Source organism: Panthera uncia, assembly GCF_023721935.1.
Source record: "Panthera uncia isolate 11264 chromosome A3 unlocalized genomic scaffold, Puncia_PCG_1.0 HiC_scaffold_11, whole genome shotgun sequence".
NCBI classification, from domain to species: domain Eukaryota; kingdom Metazoa; phylum Chordata; class Mammalia; order Carnivora; family Felidae; genus Panthera; species Panthera uncia.
The window spans coordinates 57119027-57138332 of record NW_026057578.1 but is presented as its reverse complement, the minus strand read 5'-3'; the positions used below and the strand labels follow the sequence as shown (position 1 = coordinate 57138332).

General features: G+C 38.7%; 1 protein-coding gene across 50 annotated transcripts in view; it reads left to right on the top strand.

The window, feature by feature from the left end:
• Positions 1-19306, top strand: part of MAP4K4 (mitogen-activated protein kinase kinase kinase kinase 4) — a 108107-nt gene that overhangs the window by 26504 nt on the left and 62297 nt on the right. For 49 of the 50 annotated variants that reach the window (XM_049651289.1, XM_049651297.1, XM_049651325.1 and 46 more), the window contains exons 2-7: positions 5870-5995; positions 7251-7361; positions 11299-11389; positions 13936-14066; positions 16642-16696; positions 18161-18239. In XM_049651289.1, coding sequence (XP_049507246.1) covers positions 5870-5995; positions 7251-7361; positions 11299-11389; positions 13936-14066; positions 16642-16696; positions 18161-18239 — 593 coding nt within the window. Of the gene's footprint in view, positions 1-828; positions 992-5869; positions 5996-7250; positions 7362-11298; positions 11390-13935; positions 14067-16641; positions 16697-18160; positions 18240-19306 lie in introns of all 50 variants that reach the window. The other variant, XM_049651294.1, reaches the window with a different exon arrangement.

Genomic DNA, 19306 nt, shown 5'->3' with positions numbered 1-19306 from the left:
GTCTTTTTGTCTGAAATGGGTCCAAAACAGCATTTCTTCTTGAATAAGATGTCTCAAGTGTCTGATTTCCATTTTAGTTATGTTAATTTTATAATTTTTCTGTGGGTTTTTTTCTGGGACTGATGGATCTTGGAAGATGTGGGCTGATTAATTTTAAAGAACATGCCATTCCTTCACTGGTCCTACAGAGCCAGATCCTATAACCTTTTTTTTTTTTTTTAATAATTTTTAAAATTTATTTTTGAGAGAGAGAAAGATGGAGCACGAGCAGGGGAAGGGCAGAGAAAGAGGGAGACACAGAATTCGAACAGAGCCTGATGAGGGGCTCGAATCCATGAACCGCAAGATCATGACCTTAGCTGAAGTTGGACGCCTAACTGACTGAGCCACCCAGGCACACCTTATAACCTAATTTTGTTGCAGAATTTTTCATACATTGGTCTGTTTACCTTTGGTTGAATTGTCAGTGAATTTAAGTCAAATAACTTTTCATGTGTCTGAGTAAAAAAAAAATAATAATTTTGATTAATTCAACTGGTATGGTACTGGATAATACTCTCAGGTGTAACTGGGATTTGCCAGGTAAAAAGGTAATATCTTCTCATTTTTGTACCAGTTTACAGTCACATAATGGAAGGTTCGGTAGTAGTTAATTAAAACAAAAGATTAAACTAGTCTTTAAAAATGGATATTTGCATTCTAAGTGTATATTCATTTGTATATTTTGATGGTGAAATCTAACAGATATTTGCATATCTCATTTTATCAGCCCTCTCTCCACTAGCAAAGATACAGTGAATAATGAATTGCCCTTCCTTTTTTGTTCAGCTGTTAATGGGTAGATCTAATTCTATGAAGAATTATGCTGGGAAGAAAGATGATTACTCAGAACATTTCCCAGTCCTCCTGGATCCTCCCAGTTAGCTTATCTGAAGTCTGCCTGTCTCTCCTCACATCGTTACTGTCATCAGTGGAAGGAAAGAAAATTTGGGTAACAGTTTAAAAAATATTTTAAGGAGTCATTTTTTAAAAACTCACTACTCATATGCACTCCTCTGTGCTCAGATGGTGGAGTGGGCAGGGCTTGCCCTATGACTTATTTATGAACCCATAGCTGCTTTTGAAAATTACCACTATTCAGATGTTTTCCCCTCCTCCAGCCTCTAAGCAGCCAAGGAAGGCAACAGAAAATTCCTTGCCTAGTCCTATTCCAGCCAGAGACAAAGACCTTTTCTATGAGAGTTGGCTCCCCTGGTTGGAGTCCAAAATGCTAATTGGCATCAGCTGCATTAAATCGCTGAGTGGAGCCTAGCAGCTGCCTCATCATGGAGAAAACCAGGAGGGAGCCTTCCTTTTCTCACCAAAACTTACCCTCTCTTCTCTGTAGTTACCTTTTTTTTTTCTTTCATCTGTGTATGATTGTGGGCTCCTAAAGAGAAGAATGAAGGGCAAGGTCATTTGGACTTGGTCTAGACAGATGGGATATATAATCTTAGGTCATGTCGTTTTGTCCATTCCACTTTCTTTCATATACAGGGTGGTTGTTAACTTTCAGTTTTAGCCTGCCCCGACTGTTTTCTACTGTATTTTTCTCAGGCTAAATGGGGCGTGTGGTGGTGGGAGTGTGTACATATTTAAATGTTGGAACGAGACCACCAAACTTGTATTTAACTAATGACCAAAGGGAAATTTGAATTCAAAAGTTGGTTCATTATTACTCCAAAGACAACATGTATTATTATACACATTAGTCATATTCAGGATTCCAGTTGTAGTTGGCTCAAAGCCATTGGCAGATTCTACATTTCTGATGCTTTTTCTCCAAGGTGGGCATTCTTAATTAGTATATGACAGTTACTGGTGGTAAAATGCCCTTTTATTTTATAAGATGCATGATGGTCATCTATTTTGAAATCATAGAAGCAAGAGAAGGAAGGTCCAAAGTATATATAAACGATTTCCTAAAATACTAGTTTGAGAGGCCAGTATGGTTTCCTCTCAAAATTTTTGGTAGTTCAGTTTCATATGCTTCCAGGATTTGACTACTTAAACCTTGGAAATACTCTGGCAAGTGGCATTGATCTGATTACTGTATTTATGGATAATACTTGGATGTTTCAGTTATATTAGAAAAGCTGTTGCCAAACTTGATTGTATTTAAGTTCTTATATCATATTTCATTGTTTCTAATATGTGGCCCAATTTCAAAAATGTATGTCTTATGGTTGATGGTGAATCATACTTTCATTACATGAAGTACTTCAGTGTCTCTATCTAGTGGCATCTTGGATTTAAGTAAATATATTGTGCTATGACAATCTGCCAACAGTATTTACCATTATGCATATTAAGTGTCTTTCACATCAGTGGACAGCACTGAATTTAAGCCTATGAGAATTTTTTTTTTTTTTTTTTTTTTTTTTTATTTTTGGGACAGAGAGAGACAGAGCATGAACGGGGGAGGGGCAGAGAGAGAGGGAGACACAGAATCGGAAACAGGCTCCAGGCTCCGAGCCATCAGCCCAGAGCCTGACGCGGGGCTCGAACTCACGGACCGCGAGATCGTGACCTGGCTGAAGTCGGACGCCCAACCGACTGCGCCACCCAGGCGCCCCGAGAATTTTTAAATATATAGAATGCATAAGAATTTCAATTCCATGAGCTCTGAAAACATCAAGTGCTTCTGGAAGCTCTTAATTCTTCTTATAAAGAATGGTGAAAAGGGGCACCTGGGTGGCTCATTCGGTTAAGCATCCAGCTCTTGATTTCAGCTCAGGTAGTGATCTCAAATGTTGTGAAATTGAGCCTGCTTTGGTCTTCGTACTGAGGGTGGAGTCTGCTTGGGATTCTCCCCGCCCCCCCGTCTCTCTGTCTCTCTCAAAATAAATAAATTAACCTTAAAAAAAAAAAAAAGTGGTGAACAAGTCAGATCCTAGAAGACACTGGTTTATGTTGCTAAAGAAAAAATATATTGAAACTAATCAAAATATGTTGTGATCCTTAATTATTGCACAGGAAGCTTCTCATGGGAGAATTGTAGGTAACATTTGCTTTCTGTCAAGAAGTGAAACTTACTGGCAGAGTATCACACAGAATAATGACTCTTAGAATAATTTAGCCAATATGGGGAGTGGAAGGGAGGTAGGTAGGGATGAATCAATAAAAGCAAAGTCTGTGCAACCCAACGAGATACACACACTGCATGTCATGATTGGCTACAAATACAAAATTAAAATCAATATTTTGATTTTCTCCTATTTTAGTTCACCATTGTTCTTTTTGTTTTTGTGTAGTCTTTATATCCCAGATCTTTATACATTGATGATTTTGGATAAAAGGAAAAAAAAAATCAAACCTTTAGCTGACTTTCTAATCATCTAATTGTGGTCCAGTGTAAGGAAAGTGGGATATTTAGCTTTTCAGGGCACAACATGTTTAACCATAGGACTTGTTCTAGGAGTGACAGTCACTGCATGCCTTTCCAGTCAGGAGCACATTATTGGCCATAGGGTCATGTGCCACTTTTTGTTAGGAACCTATTGGTCTTGACAGGTCCCATTAGGGTTGTTCTGGGCTGCTCCCAGATACTGTTGGGAGTGAGTTGTAAGTTGTGGTGACGCTGGAGAGAGAGGCTTCATGCGTTGTGTGCCAGCAAGTTGTGGCACTTGTGTGTGTATGTGCTCACATACACACACTCTGCGTGTGTATGTGAGCATGTGGAAAGAGCAAGAAGATAAAGCTTTTAATGAATTGGGCCTTCTAGCTGTGTTTTGGACATGCTTCCTTCCTTACATTAATAAAAATTGTCACCCTTTTATGTTTTAGTATAAAGTTTCTTTGAAGAAAAGTCCCAAGTAGGAGTGTGTTCTTGTGTATACTAGCCAGGCTTAACACTGCTTTTGTTTAGGATTAAGATAGTTATCCTGGTTATTCAGTATCTCAGTTTTCATTGCTACTCTCAACATGGCCATGTTTAAATCACAGATTGAAGTGATATATTTGGTGTGTTTTCATAGATACAGGGTTTGAATGAGAATTAGTACACAGATTATTGTATGGACTGTACTTGGCCATGTGACTCTGCTCCGTGTTTGCAGTCACCATCTGCTAAAATCACATGACAACTATGCCTATTAATATACTGTAATATTCTAATATACTTATGTCTGGGGACCAAGCTGGAGGCCACCATCTGAAAAATCACTGTACTGAGGGACACCTGATTTGACTCAGTAGGTTGAGTGACCGACTTCGGCTCAGGTCATGACCTCCCAGTTCATGAGTTCGAGCCCCACGTCGGGCTCTGTGCTGACAGCTCAGAGCCTGGAACCAATTTCAGATTCTGTGTCTCCCCCCTCTCTACCTCTCCCCTGCTCACACTCTGTGTCTCTCTGTCTCTCAATAATAAATAGATGTTAAGAAAAATTTTTTTTAAAAATAAAAAAAGAATCACTGTACTGAGTTTGTTTTGTTACATGTTTGGTTTCTAAAGCAGTAGTGTACAGTTGAAAGTTGTATTTTAAGAAATTTTGTTTTTTCATTTGGTGTCATCACTAATATCTAATTAATAATGTTGTAGCTTTTATCTTAACAGTATTTTCAAACCAAACTTTAGATCCGTGAGCCCTTTTAAATGGGTTTTGGAGATGCGAGGCTGTCACAGTAGGTTTCTTCAGCCTGTGTGCATGCATGTTCTTTCACATGCACTATCTTTCTCTTACACACCTTGACTACTTAGAAATGCTGAGTCTTCCCTGGAGAAGGAAGCACATCAGTTGTAAGTGGATTGAGCATGTCAGTAAATATATGTAATAAAGGGAATTCTAGAGATCTGATTATCCAGTGTTTCTCTAAGATCATTATCCTCCCCCAGATGCTGTTTTTCTAGCCAGGGTTGTTTTTCTCTTTTCCCCCACCTTCTCTCCTCTTCATCACTTTAATTCTGCTTTCCTCTCATTCTCATGCTATCCATAAATTTTACTTAACATAACCCAGCAGGTAGTTTGGCAGACTCTCTCTGTGTCATGTGTATGCACCAAGGGACAGAATGCCCATGCTGTTGCAGGTACTGCCCCAGGGGTGTATGAGAGAGAAAGGCGGAGACTGGCAGCCCTCACCATTCACAAGGACAACTTATTTTTATTTTCCAGACCTGTGTCACCATCTGTTTCTTTCATTCTCCTTCTGATCTTCTCACACAAACTCTACATTTCTTCCTCTGTTCATCTCATTTTAATAAAGCAAGAGTCTGGGGGGTGAGCCAAGTCTAAAACAACCTGCTGTCGCTGAATGATGTTTTATTACTGTGGCTCGCCGGACTCACCTGGATCTCTTTTCGGGGTAGTGGATCTCATTAAGCATGCCATCCGTCCAGGGCCTGCAGTGCTGGTCTGTATTCGGTAACCTGCCTGTGGCCACACCAGAAGGTAATGCTTTCTGCAAGGTTGTTACAGGTGAAGCTTCTCTGCCTTAGGTGTGCCAGATGATTTACATGCACAAATCTTTTCTAGAAAAGAAACAACTTTTCCTTGTGATTAGTTGAAATAGTATCAGTCAGTTCTCTTTTTTCCTCGCATTTTTACAAATGAGCAAATTGAGGTTCAAAGGTCATAGTTAATGGAATAACTGCTCCATGCTACATCTTATATACATCTGTAACTTTTGTACTTACTTATTTCTTGCATAGCTTGTAATCACATTTCAAAGGGTGAGTCTTGTTCAAGTCCCCAATTCTTGTCACTAGGATAAAGTGAATGTATGTCTCTCCCTTGTGGGAGGGGCTGGGAACTCGTGTTATTGCCTGTGGGTGGGGAAGGTAAAATGCACATCATTCAAAAGCCACACATTTTATTTTTATTTTTTTCTCAAGGATGAAGAGGAAGAAATCAAACTGGAGATAAACATGCTGAAGAAATATTCTCATCATAGAAATATTGCAACATATTACGGTGCTTTCATTAAGAAGAGCCCTCCAGGACATGATGACCAGCTCTGGGTAGGCAAATATTTCCCGAAGGTTTTGTGAGGTTTCCTCTTTAGTTGTACTAAAAAGGACAGTAAGGACCTTCCAGAGGGAGGGGAGAGAAAAGCAAAGACAAAGTGGGTATTGCCTGGTATCTTCCTTGGCTTTCTTGGTTAAAGGTTAAACAGTCTTGGCTGAATGTTTATTTTTATGTTGGCTTCACTTTGCGTGGAAAAAAGTTAACTTCATATTTTAGGAATAAAATGGCACTTTTTAAAAGTAATGTAACCAGAACGCAAGGAAATTAGGAGCTCGGAAATAAAACCAACAATAAAAACTTTATTTATGGAGATTAATACGGAAGCTCAACTAAATGCATCTTCTTTGACATCTGGAAGGGGACAAGTCACAAGAAAACAGTATAACAGTATTTATTAATAATATTAATGATGACAATTAATTGAAAGTATTAAATTCCAGGGATATTCCTAGAATTGGTAAACATTCAGCCTTATCTCTTACTGAGCCACGTCTGTCTTGAAGATAGTGACACTGACATGCTGTCAGATCTGTGGTTATCATGTTATGCCAAAGGCACTGGACTTAAAAAGCAGGAAAATAAATACTTTTTCTAATTTTTTAAAACTCATCATAGAAAATTTGCAAAATTAAGGCAAAAGAGAAGCAATTAATCTTTATTTTCATTGCCCAAGTCCAATCAAAGTTAAAATTTTAGAATAGCTCGGTTCATTTTCTAGGTATTTAAAAAATATACTTGTGTTCATATTGTATAAACATTTAGGTGTTGTAAAAAAATGTATTTTTAAAATTATGTACTGCTTTAAAATAGCATTTCTGTTAATATAAAAGGTTGAGAATCATAATGTATGGAAGATAGAATATCTTTGACTCTGGCAAATGAGAGAAGATGTTAGAGTATTTCCATCAGATTTCTGATAATTAGTCACTGATTAAGGACAAAATGGTCTTCCCATGCCCATATGAGAGAGGAAGAACACTTCAGAATCTCTGCACTGGGGGATGTGCTGTTAAATATCAGAAACTCTTAAATCTCCTGGATCAAACATATACAGTGAATAAATTGAATGGCGAAATGAGCTCTCAGTAATTTGGATGCTTCCAAGATGATCATGTACCCAGATCTTTAGGGAAGGCAGAGGGGGGTTAGACTGCTTTCCTGACTTCCCTCCAGTGTGTACTAATAGCTGTGATGCTCTCACTGACTGCTAGGATGTGCTAGTCACAGTGTGTCTTGTCTGTCCCGTAGCTTGTTATGGAGTTCTGCGGGGCTGGGTCCATTACAGACCTTGTGAAGAACACCAAAGGGAACACACTCAAGGAAGACTGGATAGCTTACATCTCCAGAGAAATCCTGAGGGTAAGGAGAAGGGCGAGTCTGTGATGCCCGGTACAAGGTCTTGTGTTTCCATTTTCATTTTCCTAGCCCTGAGTATTTCTTTGCATTAACTGTAACTGTACAGATGTTCTTTTCATGACAGCCAAGGGCTCTGTATAACTGGCTGGCTTTGATTGATTAAGCTACATCATGGTTTTGATTATGACAAGTATCTAAAGAAAGTAGACTTACACAAAAATAGTTTTCTGTATTTCCCTGAATTCACCCTCCAGGTGTTAAAAAGAAAATGCAAGTGAAGAGAAATCCTCTCTAACTATTGTTTTTATAGGAATCCTGTGTCTAAGCTTATGAATCAATATCAATGATGCCAATCGCTGGCTTTTAGAATCATCTTGTGGACTTTGGTATTAACTCTGAGAATTTGTTGCAATATTTACGAGGGGAAGTTCTAATGTTTAATGTTATTTACAGCTGATTGAAAGCCAGTTTATTATGTTAACGTTTCTGAACTACTGTTTTAGCAGATTCTAAATGATCGCGTTCAGTAGTGGTGCTGCACTTATGCCAAGGGCAGAGGGCCTGTGTAGATTGCATTTGGAAAGTGCGTGTGGGTTAGCAGTGGGCCTCTTCCCTTTGGCCAGCTGTCCCAGTGTCACTACCCCTTAATTACACATTTAGATGATTTTGTTGGATTTCATTTACCCACCACATTTAAAAAATAAAGACTGTGGAGTTAAACTAGAATCTAATTCTTGTGCTTCTCTCACTAATAAAATAAACTGTTGCTGTATTTTTTATTTATAGGTAAATTTACCCTACTTTTATATTTAAGTTTCTTAGAGGATTTCAGGTTTAAAAAACACCACCTAGAATTTACAGAGATGAATTTTAATTCCTTTTTATTTAGATATTTTATGAAGCCCTTGAAATTAAGCAGTTCCCTTAAGAAAACTAGTCATAGGGGCTGAGGTGGAAGAACCTTACCTTCTCTTTATAATCACACTCAGATTTCATTATGAAAACATGAGAGTCCTGTCTTTTATGGTTATTGTAAGAAGCAGAGTCTAAAAGTGGAAAACTAAGTATCCCATCCTGTACTGCTGTGAAAGAGTTCACCAAGTGGGCAAATGCATTCATTATATTAACAACTAAAACTCTTGGCGTGGTCTGCAGGAGAAAACAGTGGTTAGAGTGAGGCAGATGTGGGTTTGAGTCCTGCCTTTGCTACTTACCTGATACACACCCCTGGCAAAGTTACTCCCCTTTAAGGACTTTCTTCATCTGTAAATTTTAGATACCAACCTTATGAAGCAAGTGTCACTGTTATGAGAATTAAATGAGTTGGTATATATGAAATTATTTAATGTAATGTGAGTATATAACGAATTGTCAGTAAATATTAAACTTACTGACACCTTTTGTGTATATAATTCCAGTGTAGGATTTCTCAAGCAGAGATGTAGGTTTTAGTATGAATGCCCTAGGTGTCAAATGTATTTCACCTATCAGAGACAACTAACGTGTTTTTATGTACGCAGGCAAGCATTTTTCTACTGATCGTGTAATAAGTATATTTAGCTATTTTACTTCCATTGATCTCAGACATTATTTCAAAGATGCCCAGGTTGTTTGAGGCCCTGGAATGATCATAATAGCTTAATGGACATCCTTCTGAGATACACCAAATGTTTTCCACCTCAGTGGGTACCTGAAACAAAGAGTTCCCTTCATTTACATTTCATTTAGGATGGCAATTTTTTCTATAACCAAAGTCTAAATGAACTAAAAACAAGTCTCTGGAAGAGTCAGTGTGTCACAAGCTAGTGTGTGTTTTTTCACAGGGACCACTGAGAGTCCACTTTGGTAAAGAGAAAGCAATATGGTAAGAAGGAGGTGAGCTGTCCTGGAAAAGGAAGGCACCCAGCCAGCCCAAGTGGATAACCTGGGTTCTCAAAGACACTGCTGGGTTAGCTAATTTCTGCAGCAGCGAAACTTGTCTATCTTCTTTAGAAGATGTTAGATTCACATGCTGTTATTATGTTAAGATCCTCAGAAGGTTGAGAGTCATGAGCATATAGGCCTCAGACATCAGTAGGAAAGGTCTCTCGGGCTGGCCCACTGAGACTCTTGACCAAAGGTTTACCAACAAAGCCAGCCATGTTCATTCCAGCCCACTTCCATGTTTATAGTCTGCACAGCTATTGATGCATTTTAGTAGAAGCTGATATTCATTGTGAGCCTTTCATAACCAACACTGAAGGACAACCTTTGATGTTCCTTTGCTCTGTGTCCATGAATGAGAGTTACAGGACGAATGTTTTCTGGTTTTGAAACTTTGATGCATTTGCTCTAGGGTAGTATTTAGTGTGTATTTGGACTATCTTTGCTATGGAGGAATAATTGTGGCTTAACTTTTGGCATGGTAGTAGTTGAACATGCATTCTCTCTCTTCATATAGGGAAAGATGTACTCATTTGGAATAATCATAACTCAAGTTCACACTGTCTGCGAGCTATTAGACACACCTTGAGTGGTTTCACCTGGAGACACATCAGTCCCTTAGCAGTAGGGACAGGAAGTAGATATTTCTTAAGTTTATTGCTTGTAAGAAACAAGAGTGCATGCAGGCCACATTTCTTGGAGAAGATGTGAATACTTATGTTTGTTGTTGCTAAGATAATCCTATAAAAGTATAAGATGGGGGTTGTGAAAGAGAATATAAAATGAACTGAAATAATAGAAGTAGGAATTATGAAAGAATTAGGGAAGCTGCTTTTTTTGTTTGTTTCTTCTTTGCTGTTCAAAGTTATGCCATGCTGAAAGGAGAGACTTTCTTCCTAACTATAGCACTAACATACCATATATTTTTAGTGCCTTTTTCCCCTAGTCAGTGCTTTGCGGTGTAACACTGCACATCCTGTGTGGGGGGAAAATAAACAGGGCCATCAAGTAAGCTCAATTCTGCTTTATAAGCAGACTAGTAAATTGTTGTTTAGAAACCCCCTGTGCTAGAAAAATTAGTATTCTAGAGCGGCTGTTATATTTAACACATACCCTACACAGTAATGATAATAAAACCTCACACAAAAAATCAAACTGGAAAATGAAATAAACCTTTCTTCTGATCTGGCCTTTTTGAATTGAGACATTTCAGAATAAATAGCTTGCTTGTATCTTAAGGAGGCAGCCTATAGATTTGGCTTCTCTAGCTAAAGATAGAAAAAGTACAGGAGTTGTGAGAATGACACATTTTTGTCTGTTGGGCATCTGTTGGATGCAGAATGTGTTTTTGTTCTTCTGCCACCTCTCTTAAGAGACATGCTCTTGGGCTTTGCTCCAGATACAAGGTCATCAGAAAGTGCTATATGCCCAGTAGGGTTTATATCCTTGGGAAGGAAGGATATTTTATTTGAACATAAAGCTGTTTCAGTGGCAGAATTGTTTTATGCTGGGGTGGAAGTGGGATTGATCAGCAGTTAGCAGTTTGTCACTATGTGGTGGGAAAACTAGGCAGTGTTCAACAGCCAGACTTAAAACCCTCTCTGGCTCTTTGCTTTTCCCCCGGGATGGGTCTAGTTCAGATATACCCACGGGGTCACCCACTGAAAGATGGACATGTAGCGTGGGAAAGGAACCACCCTGTACACAAATAGCACAAATTACAGCAGAGAAACTACAGATGGTAATCTAGAGCGTATCTTCAAGGAACAGCTAGAAACGGGTAATGTTGCTCACACAAGGGACCTAACCCACTGGAATTGGGGAATGGGTACTTCTTTCTGTTTGTGTGGTACTACTGGTGCTGTCTTCATGGGAAGGCACTAAGATTGAATTATAGTACGTTCCGAATATGGTTCATAAAACTATTGGCGTGCATGTGCATTTTGTTATAAAAAGTGTGTTCCTGGCTATTTGCAGCAACAAAGAACTAAAATTCAAATCTGTCTGTCTTCTTCAGGGACTGGCACATCTTCATATCCATCACGTGATTCACCGGGACATCAAGGGCCAGAATGTATTGTTGACTGAGAATGCAGAGGTGAAACTTGGTATGTGATGCATGTGCCACATGATCTAATACTTGGCCCCTGGTGCAGACCAGCGACACTCTCTACCTCACTGGCATTTAGCTAAAAGCTCAGTCTGTTACCCACATTTTCTCTTTTGTTCTACCTAAGAAGTGAGAACTGGGCTTATTATTTTGTCTGGCTCCAAGCGCCCTTCCCTCTTGCTTCTCCCCTCTGCTCTGCTCACCATATAATAGACAGACTACTGTTTAAATCAGATCACATCAGTTTCTTTCTTAAAGACCCGTTAGTGGCTTCCTTTTACACCTGGAATAAAATGTACATTTCTTACCATGGCCCATAAAAAGCCATGGCTCCTACTACTTTCCAGCCCTACTTTGTGACCATCCTCACTTCTCTCTTCTTCAGTTCACTCATTTTTATATTTCTTAGACTTTTCCCTTGGCGTCTTCACATACACTGTTCCCCACTGGGAACAGTTCTGAAGTTGCAGTTTTTTTCCTCATCTTCAGAGACCTTCCCTGACCCTCTGATCTGTATTGGGTCCCACCACTTGTTTCCTCATTAATACTGATCACAATTTATAATTATACAGCTATTTGTTTGCCTCTATTTCTGACTTATTTACTGGAATGTAATTTCTAGGACTGTAGCAACTAGGATGTTTTATTTATGAGAGCATTCTTTTTTTTTTTATAATTTTTTTTAACGTCTGTTTACTATTGAGAGACAGAGAAACACAGAGCATGAGCAGGGGAGGGGTAGAGAGAGAGGGAGACACAGAATCCGAAGCAGGCTCCGCTCTGAGCTGTCAGCACAGAGCCCAACGCAGGGCTCAAACTCACAAACTGCGAGATCATGACCTGAGCTGAAGTCAGTTGCCTAACCAACTGAGCCACCCAGGTGCCCCTTATGAAAGCATTCTAATCTGGCACCTAACTTAGTGGCTTAGATGTAGTAGGTGCTCAGTAAATTTATGTGTGGATGCCTGAATGGATGAGGTCCAAAGTATCTTCCTGGAGATGATTTTATAATGGTTCTTCTATATTTCCTGTTTCCCTTACCTGAATTTGAACTTTTTTCTTTTTTCCTTTAAAAAAAATTTTTTTTTAATGTTTTTATTTATTTTTGAGACAGAGAGAGACAGAGCATGAGCAGGGGAGGGGCAGAGAGAGAGGGAGACACAGAATCCAAAGCAGGCTCCAGGCTCTGAGCTGTCAGCACAGAGCCCGACACGGGGCTCGAACTCACGGACCGTGAGACCATGACCTGAGCTGAAGTCGGACGCTTAACTGACTGAGCCATCCAGGCGCCCCTGAACTTTTTTCAATCCCACTTTTATATAATGGTTCTGTCAAATTTTTAAACAGAATTAGCAGTAAGTTTTCTTCCACTAAGGCATCACAGAAAAAAATTCTTTCTACTTACAAGGATCTACTCCATCTTTCAAAAATCTTACGCACCGTAGTTCTACCTTAAAATCTTCATTATTGCTTTCTTGCATAATACCTCCATTTATCGGTCGTCTGTGGAGAAATAGGGTGCCCATTTAGGAAATTCCCTCAAAACCAAGATAGGAGACACTTGAATTGTTCTCATTCCCAGTGACTCAGCAAGCTGTGTGTGTCCCCTGTACTGGCCCACTGGTGCCAGGCCTGTGATACTCCCTTCGTAATAATCGCTTGGTGATCACTTGGGACTGCTATTTGAGTTGCTGCAAATGGCATGCACTGCTTGGCACATGTGTCTTTCTCAGGAGCCCTTAGCTTGTGAGCCCACCTCTTGGCCATGTCGTTGCCCGAGTGGCTTCAGGAGATGTACATACACAAGTTGAGTCTATAACCCCATTCCTGTGAGTGACCTCAGCATCGTGCAGTCCTCCTAGGGGTAATGACAATGTACGTAGTGGTATCATTGGTGAACATTCTATTAGAGATCCTGATCTTCCTGTCAGCTCTGCCTCCCACCCTTGAACTTTCCTCTAGACTACCATCATCGTTCGGCTGAGTAGGATGTAGGGGTCACTCTGAAAAATCGGAAGTCCCAGGTACTCTGAGGGGTGTTTCTTAGTATGTTTGTGATAGAGCTTCATTCTCTTTATTGAATTCATTACTGTGTTCTTTCCAGAAAACCTTTGTGGCTTTCTTCTCTTTCTGTGGTTAGTGCTGCCTCAGAAGCTAGGTCATGTGGGTGTTAGTCAGTTCTCCTGAACTTGGAGCTTTCTATGACTTGATCTTGTTTGTCGCAGGCATGTTTCCTTCAAGCACCGAATGTCCTAATTCATCCAAAAGTCCCTCTGGTGGCCACTATCCTGGAAGCTCAGGGAAGTGGCTGGGTTCAGGCTTCCCAGGAGCCGGTAGATAGACTGGTAGAGGATCTTGTCATTTTAGTGGCTCTGCTCAGGAGACTGCTCCTTATCAGTGCTGGTGACCTTGAGGAGTTTGTATATCCATGAAGTATTACTCCTTGAGTTTACTCTGAAGACACCTCCTCCTCACCTTTCTTCGTCTGATAGTTTACTTATTTGCTAATTATGTTCTACTCCTTCCTTTCTCTTCCTCCCACAGTTGATTTCGGTGTGAGTGCTCAGCTGGACCGGACAGTTGGGAGGAGAAATACATTCATAGGCACCCCCTACTGGATGGCTCCTGAGGTCATTGCCTGTGATGAGAACCCAGATGCCACCTACGATTACAGAGTAAGAGGCGCCTACTTTCTTGGCCTTTACTGGGTCCCTGGCATTCCTGAGGGATGGGGGCACTGCTTACAAAAAGCTTACTGCTTTTTCAATGAGAATGACTTGGAAACTTTGTTGCAAGTGCAAATTTTCTGGAACAGTATTGAGATGCTGTCTTGTTATTGTTCATCCCCCATCACCTCTGTTCTCCTTACTAAGTAATATTCTGCTTTCAGGGCAATGCAAGTCACTGACTTGTGCATAGAACTTTTTGTCACGAGTAAATTAAATGCTTCTGCCCTGTTTGCCATCCTTGTAAAATTGAAGAATATAATCAGATGTTTATTATACTTTTAAAAATACTGTCAGAATATATAACAATAGCTTCATCTATGTGAAATTTTAGAGTATTGCTAAAGAGCTTTACAGCTTTGATTTGGCTTACAAATAATATATTTAAATTATTAGAGTGACCTCTAGGGACTTGTATCAATAATGCACTTTTTTGATCTCAATGTAAAGCCCATATTTGATCATCAGATTCAGGTTGAGCGTTTACAAAAATTATTTTTTTTAAAAAGTTCTCTTGCTGTAATTAAACGAGTCAGAGTGTCTATGTATCTGTTAACGGTATTCAAAATTGAGTTCATATCTTCACACTCTCCAGTGTATTTTAGTATTTATTATAAATACCCAATTAATGAAGCTCATTTTAAGTATATGGTATGGAGGAATTTTTATTTTATTTTATTTTATTTTATTTTTTAAATTTTTTTTAATGCTTATTTAGTTTTGAGACAGAGACAGAGCATGAACGGGGGAGGGTCGAAGAGAGACAGAGACACAGAATCCAAAGCAGGCTCCAGGCTCTGAGCTGTCAGCACACAGCCCAACATGGGGCTCGAACTCACGGACCGTGAGATCATGACCTGAACCGAAGTCGGACACTCAACCGACTGAGCCACCCAGACGCCCCAAGAAATTTTTATTTTATTTTTAAACATGCTGGAGTATTTTACAATAAATTATAGACTAGGTGACTTTTCACTCTTTATTATGTTATTACATATCCAAAAATATTTCCCAGCATACCCAAAATATTATGATGCTTAAGTAAATTAAAAATAATTTCATAGTACAGAGTTTGTAAATAAACCCAACTGGTTTATATCTGGCTTATCCACATGAGTGTTTAATATAGGACAAGACATTGTATTTGGTTGTTTGGCTACTGTGTATCTCTTAATCAAGGCTAACAAACTGCCCCTCCTCCTCTTTTTTTCATGACACTGATTTGTTGATGAGGCAGTATTCCACCATATAGATTTGTCTTACCATTTTTAAATTTTAACTTTGCAATCTTTGTTAAGGTATTTTCCTTGTTTCTTATAAACTGGAGAAATTCCATTAGTACTCAGAAAACCTAAAGCAGGATTGCCTCAGGAGATGGGTATGGTTTGTGTTATATCACACCAGGGGGGCGTGAACATCTGTATATCCCGCCACTGATGCTTAAGATTAGTCACTGAGTCCAGGTGGGTGAAGCCCCTCCTTTGCACTCGACAGTATGGAAAACCTCATAAAAATAAGGGAGAAATTTGTGGGCCTGTCCTTCTTGGAATCAAACATGTGTTTGAATTGTGTAACATAATTATAGGTTATTTAGAAAACTGAGCAACTTTAAGTAAATCTTTCATTAGAATATAGCATATAAACAAAAGAATGCTAATGATAATAACTACCCAATTGTCTGCTTTTTAAAAATCTGTTTTGGATTTTAAGAAATTGGCTGATAAAACTTACTTCCGTCATTCATCAGCCGATGTTTATTGAGTGCCTACCACATGCCAGTCACAATTTTGGGGACACAAAGGTGAATAAAACAGACGAAAATGTCTGCCCTCATGAAACTTGTATTTGGGTGGGGAATAAAGTTAAAATTCAAATTTTACAATTAATATTTCAGGGGACTGAGAAGAGATTCCAGGCCTAGAAAGGCAGCTGATTGCTTACTCCTTATTAAGTTTGAAGGGACAGTAGAGAGGCTCAGCGGTGTGATTACAGTTGGTGAATTCAACTCGGAGCCTTTTATAAAGAAGGCTTTCTAGCCTTTAAACTTTTTTTTAAAGTTAATTTATTTTTTAATTCAAGTATAATTAACATACAGTGTATATTAGTTTCAGGTTAGCCTTTAAAATTTTAACATCTTAATTAAGTTTGAGATAGTGACATAAATCATAAAATTAAACATAACTTGGGCCAGGAGTCAAAATTATTGAACGTAAAGAAATGAGGAGACACACTGAACAGCAGGCATGCAGTGGCCTAGAGAAGCTTTTACATGGACCATCTCTTGTTCAGTCATAGATGGGAGTGGTTCTAGTTAACAGGTCGATTTTATATTTATTTTTTCATTCATTCATTCATTTGGAAAGTATTCTTACGTATGTGTTTGTGCTTTTAATTTTCTGGCAACTTCTTTTCAGTTTATATACCAAAAAATGCCTTTAAATCATTTGTGTGACTAGTCAGCAGTGATAAGTTAGTGGCTTCATATCTAATCCAGTAGCTGTAACATACTGTTTTATTTTTGCAGAGTGACCTTTGGTCTTGTGGCATTACAGCCATTGAAATGGCAGAAGGTGCTCCCCGTAAGTAATGTACTTTCTTCTTTAGCCCAGCTCTTCTGTGTGAGTTAAAATCAGTCTCAAGCCTTCAAAAAGAACAACTTCATGGATAAAGCCTTTCCTAGTGGGGCATTTAGTGGAAGGAATCATAAATACAGTGAAGTTTTAGATGTAAAAGGATTCTTGGCATCCACTCTTTCTTTTGAAGATCCCTGAAGTCTGTAGGCTACATTTTACATTTTATCTTTTATGTAAGTTGTATTTAGATGTGTGACCTGAAATTATGCTGACATCAGATAATAGGCAGTAATTTTTCTTTTCACAATTTAAACTTTAGTGAAACTAAACCCTAACACGTGACATTTTAGTAATACTTATGTTATTACTTTACAAATAGAGGCCTAACTTTTTATCTGTAGAATAATTTTTTTTCTTTTTTTTTCCTTTTTTTGGATACTTGTGAAATTTGCTTCTCCCTTTCAGTTAAATCAATGACAACTTCATAAAATTGATTTTTGAGCAGAGACGGGTAGAATTGCAGAGAACAAAGAGACAAAACAGCGTTATCTGCTGGTCCCCCTAAAAAAAGGGGTACACAAAGAATGTATACATGTCATGCTACATAGTTGCTGCTGAATAAATATTTGTTGAATGAATGAAAAAAATTTCCAACGGCTAAAAATTAGTTTACAGTACAGAAATGGATGTCAGTCTTGAACACCATGTTTCTTCATGTTTCCCTCTGAGGAATTGAGACAGGGATGTATTGCCAGATCCTTTGTTTCAGGTTTTTTTCACAGTGGGAATAGATTGTCTTCTTTGCCCCCATTTCTTAGCTGCCTTGTAAGATTCTTACGAAGGTAAATAAACATACAAAAATGCACATTACCTCTTTTGATATATTAATATGTGCATTTACACCTGCTATGCCTTTATGGACAAGTGAAAGAAGTATAAACAGTAAATGCACAGAATCAATCCATTTTGTTCTCTCGTCTTTGCTCCTTCTTAGTAACACTGGCTATAGCAAAAGAACAGTTAACATTTCTGGAGGGCTTCACTGGGCTTATTACTATGTCTAGGCACTCTGTGAATGCCTTTTCGAGCAGTATCTGATTTAATCCTCACAGTGACCCTATGACAATAAAATTATTTTCATTGAGATCTTATAGATGGTATAGAAACTTAAGCTATTCACTCTTTTAAGACTTTGAATCCATATTTATCTTTGATTTATGAAAACTTTCCAATGTCAATTTGAATTGTGAAATTATGTTCTTCTTGTTGCTCTTGACCTCCTTATCTTTTGCTATGTTTATGAAGGGGCAAATTCAAGGTATATCCTAGGGTTGATAGCTGGATGTCTAAACTGCTTGACATAAAGATTATCAGATGATGGGACAGCGCATTTGATATTTTGAGTGAGCCCTAGAAATTAAAAATGAGTAAAATAAGTGCCATACTGACACAACCATCTCCTTTCCCCAGCTCTCTGTGACATGCATCCAATGAGAGCACTGTTTCTCATTCCCAGAAACCCTCCTCCCAGGCTGAAGTCAAAAAAATGGTAAGCTATGTATGCTTTTGTTGTTGTTGTTGTTCTTTCCTTTTTTAAAACAAATTGTTCCTTTTCAGTTTCGCTCCAAGACAAAATTCTAGCCATTTTCATTCCCAAAGAACGTAAGAGCCAGCACTGTGAAACACCAGTTAAATTGGTTTTTTTCTTGATAAATTCTTTTCATTACAAAATAGTAACAAGTGACCATATGAAATACTGTAACATGGTTGAAGAAAAAAAGTTTCACTTTAATATTTAAGCCCACTTTTAAGTATATTTCTAAGCATTTTCACATTAAAAAGCATAGCTGTACTGACTTTGTAGTTCCTCGGGTAAGATAGGATTTGAACATTAATGGAGGCATTTACTGTAATGATTGCAAAACATTGGAATTATTTGTATCTTTTTTCATTCCAGAAATGAGAGGAATGGTCCTCTCTTTGGGCTGCCACCTTTCTTTCTCCCTGCAGCTCACATACTTGCAAAGCCAAAGTTGCTTATGAGTGAAGGGAGATGATGGTGACCTTCCTCGTGAAAGCTTTAAGAATTGTAGCGGTGTGGAAAAGTGTTGATTTGGTTTAGTTTTAAAAGTCTTTACAGGAGAGGGTAGTGCTTTGTTTTCACCTGAGAATGTTGCTCCCTTATTTCTCCTTGAACTTTTTTTTTGAGTCCTTTCCTCTCACTTTGTCTCCATTCAGGCTCCTCATGCACGTGGGTCCTCTCCCCTTCTTCCATTCCTGTTTTCTGGGGCATGTCTGTCTCACTGGTGCCCACCTCCTACTATGGTGGTTTTTTCCCCTTCTGAAACTATTCTCACTTATTTTCCAATGAGTGTTATCTCCTCTTAGGTTCTTGACTCTAATTCTGAAGTATGTGAAACATCTCAGTTTCAAGCGTTCTTCTGTTCTGGTTTTGGTCTTTTAGCCATTACTGTGCTCTTTTCTTCTTGGTTGCTCATCTTCTGATGTCCTGTGGTTTTCTTTGCCCATCTGTGGGCTTTACATGCACACACGTGTTTTCACTCTTGTTTCTTTCATACTTCTCCCCGTTCCTCACTGTCTTTACCGACCTTTTGT